This window comes from Neolamprologus brichardi, chromosome 5 (genome assembly GCF_056152115.1).
Source record: "Neolamprologus brichardi isolate AB-2024 chromosome 5, ASM5615211v1, whole genome shotgun sequence".
Classification (NCBI taxonomy): Eukaryota; Metazoa; Chordata; class Actinopteri; order Cichliformes; family Cichlidae; genus Neolamprologus; species Neolamprologus brichardi.
Genome location: NC_142108.1, coordinates 17,030,009 through 17,046,389, shown reverse-complemented (window position 1 = coordinate 17,046,389; position 16,381 = coordinate 17,030,009). Strand labels below are relative to the sequence as shown.

At 39.9% G+C, this 16,381-nt stretch overlaps 1 protein-coding gene across 1 annotated transcript in view; it reads right to left on the bottom strand.

Annotated features, from left to right (window-relative positions):
- LOC102788387 (voltage-dependent calcium channel subunit alpha-2/delta-2-like) overlaps positions 1–16,381 on the bottom strand; it is a 47,156-nt gene that overhangs the window by 29,012 nt on the left and 1,763 nt on the right. The window contains exon 2 of the mRNA XM_006783313.3: positions 9,621–9,702. Within this exon, the coding sequence (XP_006783376.1) occupies positions 9,621–9,702 (82 nt within the window). The remainder of the gene's footprint in view (positions 1–9,620; positions 9,703–16,381) is intronic.

Here is a 16,381-nt window from a genome sequence, read left to right as displayed (position 1 = left end):
AGTGTGGTAGTCTGCTGCTGTAGACCATCTGCTTCAACATTTGTTTGGTTTTTTTTGTTGTTATTTTTGACTCTTCTTCTTAGCACAGAGTGTTTAACCTCTGACTTCTGATCAATAAGACATTTCTCAACCAGAGAACTACTACTTTAACAGGTCAGCTTTAGTCTACATGAACCAAATGCATCGAGTTGCTGCCATGTTATTGGCTGGTATTGGCTAGATATTTGCATTAACAGGCAAGTTGAACAGGTTTATCTATCCCACATGCAAAGATGTTGGAGAAAGAATTAAGATAAGCCAAAAAGTAAGGCAGTGATCTGGATGAATCTGTTTGGCAAGCATACATACAGACTGCAAGAGGACTTTTCCCCTAAAATTAGCTTTCTTCCCTAACTTTAAAATGTCCCAAATGTTGAATACTGACCAGATGCTTTACTGGCCCATGCTGCACAGATGGGAACATGCAGCGATGAACAGGGTGTTTCTGTGAACTGTGCTGTCTGTGAAGAACTAGGTCTTGTGTAGAATCCATCAAGGAGCACCACTGAGGACACGCATTATGTGGGTAAAACATAGACAGCAACCATGTAGGAACATAAGTATTGAACCTGGTAGCATAAAACAATTTATACCTGTGTCATTCCACTTTATTACACATAAGTTCCTTTTTGGACTTATTTGTTTTGATTTCTTTCTATGTCTAGATTACATCAGAAAATTTCACATCTATAGCTCCATTAAAAATGTTTAGTGTGAAAATGTTGGCACCTTCAATGCTTATTTTCCCCTCTGTAAACAAGCTGCTGGTCCTCAACACAAGTTCAAACTGAAATAGCAAAAGTCTTAATGGATATCCACTAAAAATTTTGACATGGTTAAAAGACAATAAATTTAGTAATTTACCATGATAAAGAAAAGGTTCTGTTTTTCCCATACTTTGATTTGCTTTGTGCAATTACATATAAAACTCATAACATTCCCATTATCATCTGTTGTTTATGCTACATAGCCAGTGCTATTGTGCTAACATACTGATACTTCTTGTCGGTACAGAGTCACATCGTCCTTCGTTCTTTTCTGGAATGAGCTGCCATTTTGACTGGTTTAAGAACCAAATACTCTTACATAGCAGATGTTGAAGTGACCTATTTCATAGAAGCACCTTTTTATTCAGTGAAATGTATGGAACATGTGAAAATGTCACTTCAGAAAGGTGCAAGAGCTGAACTGGACAGTCAGGATGTTAGACCTGACTGACCACAGCAACGTTAACATTGCCATTGTGAACACGTTAGCATTTAGCTCAAAACAACAAAATTTCTAGGAGAGCTGCAGACTTTTTAACCTTATTACTTTTGATGGCTTATACAAGGTGTCTTAATTTGACCTATACAGATGTGTCGACTTTCTTTAAGACTAAAAAAAGGCTGATTTGTTTGAGTTCTTTACTGTTTCTGTCAGCAGAAAGAACTAGAAACCTAAAGTCAAGTGAGAATAGAGTTATATTCAAGTTCTAGTTAGCCTTGGGGTGACTATTGTTGATGCTAGAATAACTGAACTGAATTCAGTATTCACAGAGTTTATTATTAGAGTTTGGGTACTTGAGTTGTCTTGTATATTGGTTAATTGTTTTAGCCTCATCAGCGTTTCATGTTCTGTGATTTTCCTTATCTCAGTCTTTAGTTTAGTTGTTTCACTTTGTTGGTTATTGTCTCTCATATCTTGTTTTGAGTTTTACGTTCTGTCCTAAATTGTTTCAGCTCTGCCCCACTTCCCACCCATTTTTATATTCTCCTCTGTGTACTTATGGTCCTTTCATTATTTAACATTATTTATAATTACCATATCATTCGCATGATGATTCCTGATTGTAACAGGGCGGCCCTTAGCGGCTGGAAACACAGTGAGGTGGACCAAGACAAGTGTAGTGGAACAAAGTATTTATTTTCTATGCAGCTCTCCTTACAACAATTTGTCGAGCTTCTTCACAGCACAAAAAATCCACAACTAATGACAACTGGCAGCCTTAAATATGTTCAGCTGTCACAGACTTAACCATTATTCCACTCTCAAGTTATTAAATCCCAACCTTCCACCACAGTATACAATATATCAATAAGAATAAATAAATACACAAATACATTTCACATTTACATATTAATAAATATTTCACACTTTAATATTACACCAAACCCAATATTATAAAAACCCAGAAACCCAAGCACAAAAAGATTCACCACACTCTCTACCAATGGTCTCTCCCGGAACCTTTAAATGGTGTCTGGACCCCCGGGGAAACATTTGCCCAAACACCCTGAGGAGGACACAGGCAAGAAAGGTGAGTAATCATTATCTTACACTTATTTGCACTACTTTTATCCCTAGATTTCACACCCATTTGCATTAGTTTTCCTTACTGGTAAACCTTAATCACAATTTCAGTCACCATTCTTTTCTCCTGACAGACAACCACCACATTCCTTGATGAGGAGCAGCTGTGCAGGATCTGAAATAAGGCTACCAACTGATTTTAAAATTCCCAATAAATAGTCAATAAATATTTAAACTTCTTGTGTGCAAATGTTTTACTGTGCAAATCCATGCTTAAAGTGCAATGCTAAATAAAGTGCTTGATAAGGTGCTTTTAATAAAGTGAAAGGTGTGCTCTAAAGTGCTATACAGATAGTATAATATAAATAAATATAGTAAGGGAGTCCTCTTCCTTACATTTCCTCCTCCCTCTCTTAAGCGCGAAGTGCTTCAGTCCTCTGTCATCCTAGATAAACAGTCAGCAACCACATTTGACTTCCCAGGCCTATACTGGACCGTAAAGTCATAAGGCTGCAGAGACAGGTACCATCCTGCAATGCGGGCGTTCGCATCCCTCATGCGGTTCAACCACTGGAGAGCACGATGATCAGTCTCTAGAGTGAAGTGACGTCCCAGAAGATAATACCTCAAGGCCTCAATAGCCCATTTCATGGCCAAGCACTCTTTCTCCACCGTCGAATACCTCGTCTCCCTGTTGAGTAGTTTCCGACTCAGAAACACCACAGGCCTTCTTTCACCCTCCACCTCTTGCTGAAGGACAGCACCAAGGCCAACTCCTGAAGCATCAGTTTGCAAGATGAATGGTTTGGTGAAGTCTGGACTGTGTAGAACTGGATGTGTGCAAACTGCTCCCTTGAGGTCTCTGAATGCTTGCTCACAGTCTTCTGTCCAACGCACTTTGTTGGGGGCTGAGCCTTTTGTGAGGTCATTCAGTACAGTGGATCGCTCTGCGAAAGAAGGTATGAATTTTCTGTACCAGCCTACTAGACCCAGAAAACCTCTCACCTTCCTTTTTGTTGTCGGAACTGGGAAGGACTGAATTGCTTCAATCTTTCCAACCTGCGGCTTTATCTTCCCAGAGCCAACCACAAAGCCCAAGTACTCGACTTCTCTCTTGGCTACGGAGCACTTCTTGGGGTTAATAGTCAGTCCAGCCATTCTGATGGAGTGTAGCACCTTCTGTAGGTGAGTGACATGCTCTTCCCAGGACTGGCTGTACACCACCACGTCATCCAGATATGCTGCAGAGAATGCTGACACATCTCTCAGTACATGGTCCATTAATCGTTGGAATGTCGCTGGTGCACCTTGAAGCCCAAATGGCATGACTTTAAATTGGTACATACCAAAAGGAGTTTTGAAGGCTGTCAGCTCTTTCGCTTCTGGTGCCAAAGCCACTTGCCAGTATCCTTTATACAGATCGAGTGTTGTAATGTACCTTGCTGATCCAACTCTCTCCAGCAGGTCATCCACCCTGGGCATTGGGTAGGGATCAAACTTGGATACTGCATTCAAATATCTGAAATCAATACAGAATCTCAGAGTGTCATCTTTCTTTGGTACCAAAACAATCGGGCTGCACCACTCACTACTTGACACCTCAATGATTCCCAGGTCCAACATCAGTTTTATTTCTTTCTGCAGCACTGGCACCAACCGTTCTGGAATTCTGTAGCTCTTTTGTCGAACGGGTGCATCCTCCTTCACCCGTATCTTGTGCTGAACCAGTGATGTGAAGCCTGGTGTTTCTCGAAAGAGCTGTGGGTCCACGAGTGGTTTTATATCAGCCTGCTCAGTAGGAGACAAATGAGAAAGGTCAACTGAAGCACAAACTTGAATGTTAGTTGGAAAGAACTTCTCAGTCACCTCCTCATCCTTAACTGAACGCACCAGTAACTGATAAACCGGCTCTTGTCGGCTGTGGAATTCCTTCAACAAGTTCATGTGAAATGTCTGATATTTTTTAACTCTTTCTGGCATATTCAGCTCATAAGTGACTTTACTCACTTGTCTGACGATCTCGTATGGTCCATGCCATTTTGTCAGCAGCTTGTTATCGCTGGTGGGAAGCAATAACAGTACTTTCTGACCTGGAAGGAAGACCCTATCCTTGGCCTTCTGATCATACCAAGTCTTTTGATGTTTTTGTGCAGCTTTCATGTTGTCTTGCATCAATGATGCCATTTTCTCCAATCTCTCTCTCATGTTAATTACGTAGGCTGCAATGTTTTCACCCTCTGCTTTGGGGTCCTCCCAGCAGTCCTTAAGCAGATCCAGGGGGCCTCTCACTTGGCGACCGTACAAAAGTTCGAAAGGCGAGAAGCCAGTAGAAACCTGCGGGACCTCCCGGTAGGCGAACAGAAGGTATGGCAGCCATTGATCCCAGTCAGCACCTGTGTCAGAGACAAACTTGCGCAGCATACGTTTGAGAGTCTGGTTGTATCTCTCCACTAGCCCGTCCGTTTGGGGGTGATACGGGGTGGTCTTAAGTCCCTTTATCCCTAACAGCTTATAAACCTGCTGCAACAACTTGGATAGAAAGTTCGTTCCACAATCCGTCAGAATTTCTCTTGGTATGCCTACCCTAGAGAAAAGCTGCAGAAGACAATTAGCAATGTGACGAGCTTTAATTGATCTGAGTGGGAAGGCCTCAGGAAACCGTGTTGCATAGTCACATATGACTAATATGTAGCGATGACCTGTGGAACTCCTCTCTAAAGGGCCCACGATATCCATGCCTAGCCTCTCAAACGGTGTTTCAATAATTGGCAGTGGTTGCAACTGGGCTCGCGCTACTCCTTTGCCTGAGGTCAACTGACATTTTTCACAGGAACGGCAAAACTCAGAAACCTGGACATACATCCCTGGCCAAACAAAATGGCTGCTGATCCTGTTCAGTGTTTTGTGAAAAGCCATATGACCTGCCCATGGAATTGAATGACCCAAATCCATAACTTTGTTCCTGAACTGTTGTGGGAGTGCCACAGCTTCGCACTTCCCCTTTCTCTGGTACAAGATGCCTCCTTTAATTAGGTAAACAGTGTCTGCAAGACAGCTTACCTGACCTTGACTAGCCCCCTCTACCTCTGTTACCTTCTCAAACCAGGGTTTTAGAGTAGGGTCGCTTCTTTGAATTGCACCTAAATCTGAGGGAACATCAAACTCAAGTTGGTTATTTGGCTTAGGAAACAATGCTGTACCTTTTTCCCCTGAGCCTTTGAACTTTTCTCTTCTTTTCTGAGCCCTAGACTTCCTAATCTTCCCTGGCTCTGTTTCAAGAGACTCCTCAAAAAAGGGTAGCTCTTGCATCATTTCCTTTGCACTTTGTGCTCTTGTGACTACATGACAGGGTTTAAATGGCTCAACTGTCATATCTAGAGGAAGTGAGCTTCCAGATTCATTACCAAAGCCTTGAATGTCTTTCTCAGCCCTCACTTGAGGGTCATAATCTGACTGATGTAATAGATCAAAAAGAGTGGGGATGTCATTACCAAGTATCACTGAATATGGCAAACTGGGGACCACAGCTACCACTAACAAGTAGGTTTGACCTCCCACTGTCAGGTAAACCTCAGCAGTGGGGTACCTGTGTTCGTCTCCATGCACACAACTTATTGTAGCCCCAACCCCACTTAGCTTTTCTCCTGAAATTATGCTGGAGTGTACAAGAGTCTGGAAGCACCCAGAGTCAAGCAAAGCTTCCTCTTTACGCCCATTAATTAAAACAGGGACAGTACAAGCTTTCTTTCCTACCGGCTCTGTGGCTGGTCTTGGAACTGCACACAAAAGAGATGGTTTTGACTTAAGGGCAGGGCAAAATTGTTGTGTATGGCCAAAGTTATGACAGTGATAACATTTAATATCCTGAACTGGAGACTTAAAGGATTTCTTCACATTGTGAGGTCTATGAGAAGGGAGCTGCCTAGAACTAGAAAGATTTCTAGCCTGAACTTGACCAGAACCCTGTTCACCCCCAATGGACTTACTTGGTTGGGCGTAGTGGGTCTCCCGGCTGAAGTAGGTGCTCTTGCTTCCTTTTCTGGCTGAAGTGAAAACCTCTGCGAGGCTAGCTGCTTCCTTTGCCGTCTTCGGGTCATGCTCACGTATCCAGATCTCCAGCTCTGGATTAACCATTCTCAAAAACTGCTCCAGAATTATCTGCTCAGATATTTCTTCTACAGTTGATTTTTCAGGTTTAATCCATCTCGAAAACAGGTCTTTCAATCTTACATAAAGTTCACGTGGCGTCTCACCTGGTTCAACTTTCAGAGATCTGAAGCGGCGTCTGTAGGTGTCAGCAGTGATCTCATATTTTGCCAGAATTGCCTCTTTCACCTTATCATAATTCTCAGAGTCTGTTAAATCCATAAGAATGTAGGCTGTGCGGGCTTTACCTGTCAACAGGGGAACCAGACGAATAGCCCACTCATCTCTGGGCCATCGACACACGTTTGCCATTCTTTCAAACGTTGTCAGAAAATGTTCAATGTCATCTTCTGTTGACAGAGGAAAAAGTTTTCGGTTCAATTAAAGACCAGGACCCACTGGCCACTGGAATGTCTTCACCATTGAATCCAAGTTCTTGTTCTTCAGATGTTGTAGGGGGCGCTGGCACCTCTGGTGGATCAGGCTTTTCAATTACAGCGTTAACTTGTTGCTGGATTTGCTGAAATTGATGCTGCATGCCTTTCCACCTTTGCTCCTGACGTGACAAATCCTTCTCCCACTTTTGGTCTCTGGCTGCTTGAGACCGCATAAGAGATTTCACCAACCCTGTCAACTCCTCCAATTTGTCCTCAGGGCTTGTTGCTGCCATGGCCTGTAGCTCAGATGAAGCTCCAACTCCTTCATCAGGCTGCTCCTCTTGGCCTGGTTTTCTTCCACCTCTTGTCATCATCTTCTCACTGTGGCATGAGTGACACACTTCTGACACCACTTGTAACAGGGCGGCCCTTAGCGGCTGGAAACACAGTGAGGTGGACCAAGACAAGTGTAGTGGAACAAAGTATTTATTTTCTATGCAGCTCTCCTTACAACAATTTGTCGAGCTTCTTCACAGCACAAAAAATCCACAACTAATGACAACTGGCAGCCTTAAATATGTTCAGCTGTCACAGACTTAACCATTATTCCACTCTCAAGTTATTAAATCCCAACCTTCCACCACAGTATACAATATATCAATAAGAATAAATAAATACACAAATACATTTCACATTTACATATTAATAAATATTTCACACTTTAATATTACACCAAACCCAATATTATAAAAACCCAGAAACCCAAGCACAAAAAGATTCACCACACTCTCTACCAATGGTCTCTCCCGGAACCTTTAAATGGTGTCTGGACCCCCGGGGAAACATTTGCCCAAACACCCTGAGGAGGACACAGGCAAGAAAGGTGAGTAATCATTATCTTACACTTATTTGCACTACTTTTATCCCTAGATTGCACACCCATTTGCATTAGTTTTCCTTACTGGTAAACCTTAATCACAATTTCAATCACCATTCTTTTCTCCTGACAGACAACCACCACATTCCTTGATGAGGAGCAGCTGTGCAGGATCTGAAATAAGGCTACCAACTGATTTTAAAATTCCCAATAAATAGTCAATAAATATTTAAACTTCTTGTGTGCAAATGTTTTACTGTGCAAATCCATGCTTAAAGTGCAATGCTAAATAAAGTGCTTGATAAGGTGCTTTTAATAAAGTGAAAGGTGTGCTCTAAAGTGCTATACAGATAGTATAATATAAATAAATATAGTAAGGGAGTCCTCTTCCTTACACTGATCTTATATTCCCAAAGTGTCATGGTAACCAGTGTTTTTGGAATTTTACTGATACTTTCATGCCTCTCAAATTCAGCCTTTGGGGTCCTCAAGGAACTACTCTACACCCAGCTAACTGTGACAGCTGTAGTTATCTATAAATGCGAACCCCTGGTTTAGGAATTAAGATGATGCCTGACGTGAAAAACGGTTTCCTCACCAAGAGAAAACTTTCTAAGCAAAGGACAACAATCTTGAACAGATCTGCAGTGATTTAAAAGCATGGCGGGATTAATGAGGATTGAATGAACAAGTGAGTTTCAAATCAAGGCATTACTGCAGGCTGACCATCTGCTATGGTGTGACACAAACAGAGAGGACACGTGCCACTGCTCTCTGCTGAGGGAACGCCCCCACACATCTCCTCAGAGCAGGGATCACTTGCCCCCTACAGATGATCTTTGGTCCTGGTCTCTGGCACTTGCCTTCAGAGGGACAACCCCTCCCAGCCACCTGTTACACTAAATAATGTTGAAAATATGCTGGAAATGAAAAGTAAAAGAAAACTGAATACACTCCTAATGACAGTCTACCAGATCACTGTGAACAATTAGACAAAAATAAAAACAAGTACAATCTGGATTTACCTGCAGTCAGTGAATGTAACAAATCAAAATCCCATTTTGTAAAAAACCTTCAGTGGAAATGTTTTTGGGGGTTTTTTTTCAGCCTTTTGCTTACATTATTACATTCAGCTGGAAAAAGCAGAGTTGGAATCTGAGATCCAAGTTGACTGGATATTGTTTAGAACCATTTAATATGGAATTTAACGCACAGAATCAGAATCAAAAGACCCTGGAATAAGATTACTCTAATGTACCTGTAATGTAAAAAACAATCATTAATGACTTCCAACTCAGAGCTTAATGGAAAATACCTGTTATGTGTTCAAAAATGAACAGTTTCAAAATGCACACAGTTATTATATGATCAGCTCATGAAAGGCCTAAATTAGTATTCATGAATGTAGGTGTTATTAAAGATCTTGATTTCATGAAGCTCAATTCAGATATTCTAAATCTAACCACTGTAGGTGTGTGTTGAGGCATCTCTTTCACTTTCAGGTGTATAATCCAGTGCACGCAAAACTGATAATTATTGCAAACACAACGCAATACAAAATTATGTATCTAAAATGTCTAAAAGCAGAGTATACGTACTAAAAATAACGGCTAAAGAGAAAAAAATGTAAGAGAAAGATTTATGGCTGCTCTGAGAAAACATTATTTTTTGTTATTGGCTCTGCAGGGATCCCAGAAAACCACCAAACAAGGAAACAATGTGGTTTAAGTGAGACAGACTGTGACTGTTTTCTGGTTTTTTGCACCTATTTAGCTGCGGATCTTCAACTTAATGGAGTTACAGTCAATTTGCACGCTGACCTCTCTGCTCGGTGCACTTCTTATTGAGTTTATCCAACACTGTGATGAATGAGAGAAGCAGACACTCACCCCTTTCAACTGCTGAGCTCCAGTGATGTGCTGAAAGACTCTGTCAATCTCCTGCTCGATACGCCTGGCCCAGTGCATCATCCTGTGGATAAACACCGGAGGCTGACTGTCACACAATGCAAAACAAATGAAATAGATAGGTGTATCTGTTTCACAGAAACAATCAGTGATGTAACAAAAATAGCAGGAAACTGCACACAGATTACCACATCTTTTATGCAAACATGCTTCATTTTTCTTGCAGCAACAGAGCGAGAGAACAGCTTTTTTGGTCAGTGTGGATGTTTTTAATGTTGCTCTTGCAACCATCTGTAATTGCATATGATTTGCAAGCTTGTCTGTACTTAATATAAGTATTTATTTCTTCAATTGTTATATAGTTTGGATATATGTTTAAAAAATATGCATCCACAAAAATATGCATCCACACTGCAATTATAATGGCTTCCAATGCAGCAGAGTAAGCAGAAAAACATTATCACTGGTAATTGTTTTTGAACTTATCTGCACAAATCTGTCTTTTCTTGTTTTTGTATTTTGAAAAACTCAATGTGTGTTTGAATATCTTTTAAAAGGCAACATTATAGCCACAAACTATCAATGAAATTTGCATAATGACTGAAACCAGCCCACTGAAGGAACAATGGGCAATCTTACTGTTTATAAGATTGGGGAAACCTGCAGTCAGCTGAGACTGAAGAAGTCACTCAGATGAGTGACGAAACGTTTCTCCCACAAAACGCTACGTCCAGATGAACAGAATCAACTTTTGGAGAAAGTGCTTTATACTACAAGCTACACTCACATACTCAGTGTCTTCCCTAGTAACGTTTCAAGATGCGGACTGGTTAATCCAAGAAATGCCAATAAACTAAAACTTCATTCATTATTTTCTATTCGATCAAAAACCAGTAAACTATACTCGTATCAATACAGCAGAGACACTATTTGTCAGATTTAAACAGACACTGTTTCACTTTCACACAGTATTCCCTGTATGTCCATGATCCAATCTATTATGTATCCAGTGTAATCCTCACATGAGACCGGACGATATTTAATTAAAGGTGAAACACAAAACAAGCAGTCAAAACTGAAAACCTGGGACACTGTGGAATAAAAGCCAGTGATGATCAAGTTTGACCTTAAATTTGACCTTGATGGTGTTACATAGTGTTTGGAAGGGAAAAACATTTAAATACACTATATGTAAAACACAGAAATGGCACCAAACCTTCTCTACTTTTCATCCTACTGATTTTGTTGATTTTGATTTTCTGCATATGCATTCAGCATATACAAATCTCTAGCTGTTTTCACACATCCACTGCAGCCGTGAATTTTTCAGAATTTGTTTTCAGAACACAGACATCAGACATTTAAAGGTGTCCAAACTGCCTGCTCCCTAGCACAAAGACCATATGACTCATGTTGGGATACGTCTGATACACAGGTGGGTAAATGGTCATTATGCAGGCTCCCTCCCTTAACCCAAATGAAGCATGAATTTGTCTGAAGTGGGCTGCTCCGTTTTGAGTGCTTTGTTATGTGAGAAAGGGCAACGGACCTCAATTCAAGACCTCCTCCGCCTCTCCATGTGGAGTTTCCCTAATTAACAAGTACTGCCCATAAAAGAAACGTAAACATTGATGCTGACATTGGGGACAGCTATTTTGAAAACATTAAAACTGTTCTTTAGGGGAAAACGCACTTGTTTGGAGATGATATATCACTAATTACTTCTATAATGTCAGTCCACCTACCACACAAAGGTTAATTCATGACTAAAATAATTAGGTTGGAGTCAAATAGTCTTTTTGTGCCTGGAAAGGTTCCTAACTGACTGAACCGACATGGAAATATCTAAGTGTCACTCTTTTCTCTAAATACTAAGGAAAGGGGCTTCATTTCCTTTCTTATCTCCTTGAGCATTTAGGATACACTAAACACTGAACTATACAATAGGAAATGAAAGGGAATAATACCGCTCCACAGTTCCTTGCAGAGTTAACATTCAAAGCCTAACACACTAAATAATTTATCAGTTGTTTTCATACAATCCTACTAAATGGAATTCATGTAGATAAATATGAGCAGACTGAGGGAGAGCTTAAGGAAACCTTCTGCATGAGACATTAGTATATTTTAAAACTAAATGGTCACATTATTATCACTTTATTTACAGACCTATCATGTTTGCCATCAAGGTAATAAAGCAGCTAAAACGTAGCACTTCTACAGTTTGAATGGATATGAAACTCACAGTTCATTGGCTGATGTCTGATTAAGAGTTGGAGGTACAAAAAAAACCTTGCAGGTGGATTAATTAAATTAAAAGCTAACTTTTGTATTTGGGGTAAATTCTGGAGTTTGGCGCAGTGTTATCAAGGACAGCAACAAATTAGTTTGAATTTGCTACTACTCTGATTGGATCACACCTCTGATTTCACACCTCTGATTGGATTCTCAAGTTTCAAAGTACATAGTATTATTTTTATTATTATTGTTGGACTTTTCTGCACTTTACAATTTTTTACAAATGAGAAACACAAATAGAGAATAAGGAGGGGGAAAACACTTGAAGGACCAGATTTATAAAATTCAAGATATTCCATTACTACGTGTGCTGAATTCTTTTAGGGTAACTAAATATGTTATCCTATTCCACGAATGTATTTTAACTAAATGTACAGCCTTCCTTCAACTACTCATTTAAATAAGAATTTTGCACTTAAATCAATATCATAAATATAGCACAGCATGTGCTCTTCCATTTTAAATAATAAATGCTGTGACATAATCACATCGCAAGCTGCGATTTCAAAGCGGCACCCAATCCTACACAACCTACCAGAACAAAAGAGGGATCCTGCAGTATAAAAATCAGTTTCCTTCAAAATCTTGCAGTCAACCATTACTACATAAATGTAAAAATATGCTTTAAAAGACTATAGACTAAACTATATACTATATAGTTATTATACTATATAATATACAACACAATATTTGTGTTATGCTCTGACTATCTTACTATATATTCCCCTGCAATCCTGTACTTCACTTCAGTCAGATTTAAGAAAAGTTTCTGGAGATGAAATATTCATTTTAGTTTCTACCTAAATAAGTCAAACCAGGAAATCAAGTAATCAGACCTGTAAGTGCCCAGAGAGTCGATTCATTATCAGTCAGACAGCTCCCAGCAGAGTTACAAGACAACAGCACTGATTAAAGTCTTGTTGGGCTTGTTTCCGCTGTCGGACAAGCCACAAATCTTCACTCAACTGCCCGAATCCACAGGAAGACAGCTTTTTGGATGCTGCAAAGGATTCTTTTTCTTTCTTTTTTCTAGCCCAGCTGAAATCGAGGACGCGCAGACCTGATGAAGATCAGACAGCTCTTAATACGGTGCGAGACACTTTCACATTCTTCTATTTGAAGTGATAATTTACTTCTGGGTTTCTGGGAAGTGCCCAGCTACAGGAACCGTGTATAGAAACTAAGATATAACCTTTTTTTTTTTTTTTCAAATCCAGGAACATCAAGAGTATCACTTTAAAGGCCCATTTAAGATTATTATAAGACTGAATGCCTGACATGTCTTCACACTGATCCATTTGAAAGTGAATTTCTTTTTTACCTTGAGGCGTTCGAGGCAGTGGTAGAAATAAGCGAGGCGTGCTGTGGAAAAGAGAAACAGCATGCACACTTTCCTTTTCCCTCTCTATAGAGGGATGCAATCGGAAAAATATCTAACGCTTTAAATAAAGCCTTTAAAATGCACTCTGTTCCAAAGTGTTCTCAGGTTGCTGGTGCTATTAAATCTGGATTACATTAATTTGATTAACTGAAAATATCTTGAATATTATTAAAATATTGTTTGTTTGTTCTTAAAGACTGATTTTTTTTTTTTGCATTTACCTACTTTGTCATCAGTCTGGAAAACAGTCAGTTTGTCTGCTGACTCAGCCTTTGGAGGCAGTGGTCCATTTTTCGGGGCTTCCGGTGTAACCAGCAGATATCCATGCCATGCCAACACTTGCTGTTGCACCAGTCATTATTACTGACTGCTTCCAAATGCAGATGCATTTTAGAGGAGAGCCACTAAAAGCTAAATTGCTTCGTTCGCATGTGATTGGTCAGTGCAACCCAGACTACAAATAGATACTCTGTATGCATAATCTGTTGCAATGATTACTTTCTCGTTCATTTAAAACTGTAAAAGGAGCAAATCCAAAGGCAGGAGTAGCAAAGTAGATACAGACAAAAAGACTTTGTCGCAGATGCTAGGATTTCTTTAAAAGGCACCTATAAATTGGGCAATCAGTTACATTAATCCCAGCAATCCTACAGGTTGCTTAAATGTCACATGGCGCAAAACAATATCATGTTTACGATCATGAACACACTGAGCAATCCCAAAGCTGAAGCATGTCAGATGCCATGACTGCTTCATTAACACACGTCCTCCATCTGCATCCCATATGTTTTGACATTTGCTGAAACAAATGTGTGGGGTTAATCTTCATAGATTAAAAAAAAAAGAATCAGCATTATGAATATGTGGCTTTTCTGCAACACTCAAACCTGGATAAAAACACTTTTTTATCACACTTTTTACTGAAAATGCTACAAAACATTTTATTTATTTACTTTACACAAAAAAACAGTGCACACTTTGTTGTGCCGGCTAGTCTGTTGTGTGTTATTATAAAAATCTTTGCAGATCGGGTTTACTGCAGTGGTGAGAATACTATCCTGAGTTTCTGGCACATCTGAATTTTGACAAGAGCTGCTGCTGGCTCCAAAAATTGAGCTTTTCTCATGCTACCATTTTGGACTGACAACTGTGCATTTCTCCACATTTTCCTCACGACTAGCTGAAGACAGCACAGTAAGCAATCATATAGGGGACTGGTGTCCAGTTGTAGCCACAAACCGACTAAAAGTTAGCTTTTTTTCCACATAAAGGAAAGATTTGTTTCTAAAATGTAACTTTAATGTCTTTCTGAAATAAGGCATATAGCTTACTGAAGACACCAAGCTTCCTTATTCACAGTTTCAGTTATAATGCCCTAAAAAAGTTGTGTCTAAATTAGATTTGTTACATGACTGCAGAGCAGCTTCGACCCCGTGACTCAGTGCCGCTGAAGCACAATCTAAAGTTTTTGACTGTGTGCTCCACTTCCTCTTAAGCCCTGTGGGACATCAGAAAACCAAGTACAGGTGCCACACAGCAAAGCACTCTTGTGCCTCTACTCTGTTACCGGCTATAGTCACACAACGCTGTGAAGACAGATAGAGAAGCACTACATGATGTGACCCATATTCACTTGCAGCAGAGAGAGCAAAAGGTTGAGAGGAACAGCTGAGCCATAGGTGGGGTATAAGGAGCAGACGGAAAAGCCATAAAGCATCTATCTATCCTTCGATCTATGGTTATCTATGGTTTGGGTTACTGGAAATCAGTAATTAAATCAGACAGAGACAAGCTGACTGCCACTTTGCAACCCGCCTCTTTTTATGCTGCTCATAAACTGTCTTATCCGCCATTACTGATGCTTGCTCAGTTCTATCCGTATCTTGCTGCTCCTCAAATCCATCCCGCAAACTAAAAATCTTCTTTTGACAACAGTACCTGGCTTTGTTAACACATGGCCTGCTTCCTTTAATGTCTGTTCATGTGCTGTGCAAAAACACAAAGCTACTCGAGACACTGAGTTCTACTGCAACACCAGCAGTGGCCTTGAGAGAAAGATCAGCGTTGTGGATTTAACTAAAAGAAGATTTCCTCTCTGCCCTGTTACAACTCCACGTGTTGCATATTACACATGATTTTGCAGTGACAGGCGAAGTACATAAAAAGTACATAAAGGCACCAAAACAAAAGTACTCGCTGTGAAAAACAGCCCCATTCAAGGTGTCATATGTGCCATATTAGTGATGACATAATATTAGATTTTCATCGCTGCAGCCAAAATAAGTCAAAAATAACGATATAACCATGATACCTCCAGGAGGTTTTATTCATGCTATTCATGCAAACATACACACACTATGATTATTATAGTATAGCTCTCTGATTCATTGTATTGTGACACACCACTCTAACCTGACATTCAATTCTGTATTATGAATGTGTTAAATGTAAAAATAAATGCGATTGTGGGATTTGTATAGAATATTTGTGTACGCTGTAGAAACGTTGGGACCCACTGTGCCATAGGCAAGGTTTATGCAAAGTTTCATCCACTAAGCAAAATACTTTTAGCATGATTTTATTATGGTCAAGCTTCAAATATAACAGTAGTAAATAACAGAAGCTGAAATCTGATGCAGAATTTAAAAAAAGGTTGTACTCGAATAAAGTGAAAGTACCTCCGATTTGAATTTGAGTACTTTAACAAAGGCATTTTGATCAATGTTCTCAAAACACATATTTCTAATGTAAACTTTTACAGGTCATGAGCTCCTTTGCAGTCTGAGAATAACTGCAATAAAATAACATAAAAAAAAAAATTTGATTTTCCCCCATTGATGTTCTAGATGTCAGAACATGAGGAAGGCGGATTGCAATGCCTGCAGCATGGCAGGCTATTACTACAAAAACACATATTTTTTGTAGTATCTATCTATCTATCTATCTATCTATCTATCTATCTATCTATCTATCTATCTATTAGCAGGGAGAGGCCGTATCAAGACAGAAAGGGTGGGAGGAGAAAGAGCAAAGCGAGAGAGGGAGAAGTGGTATAAATCCACGC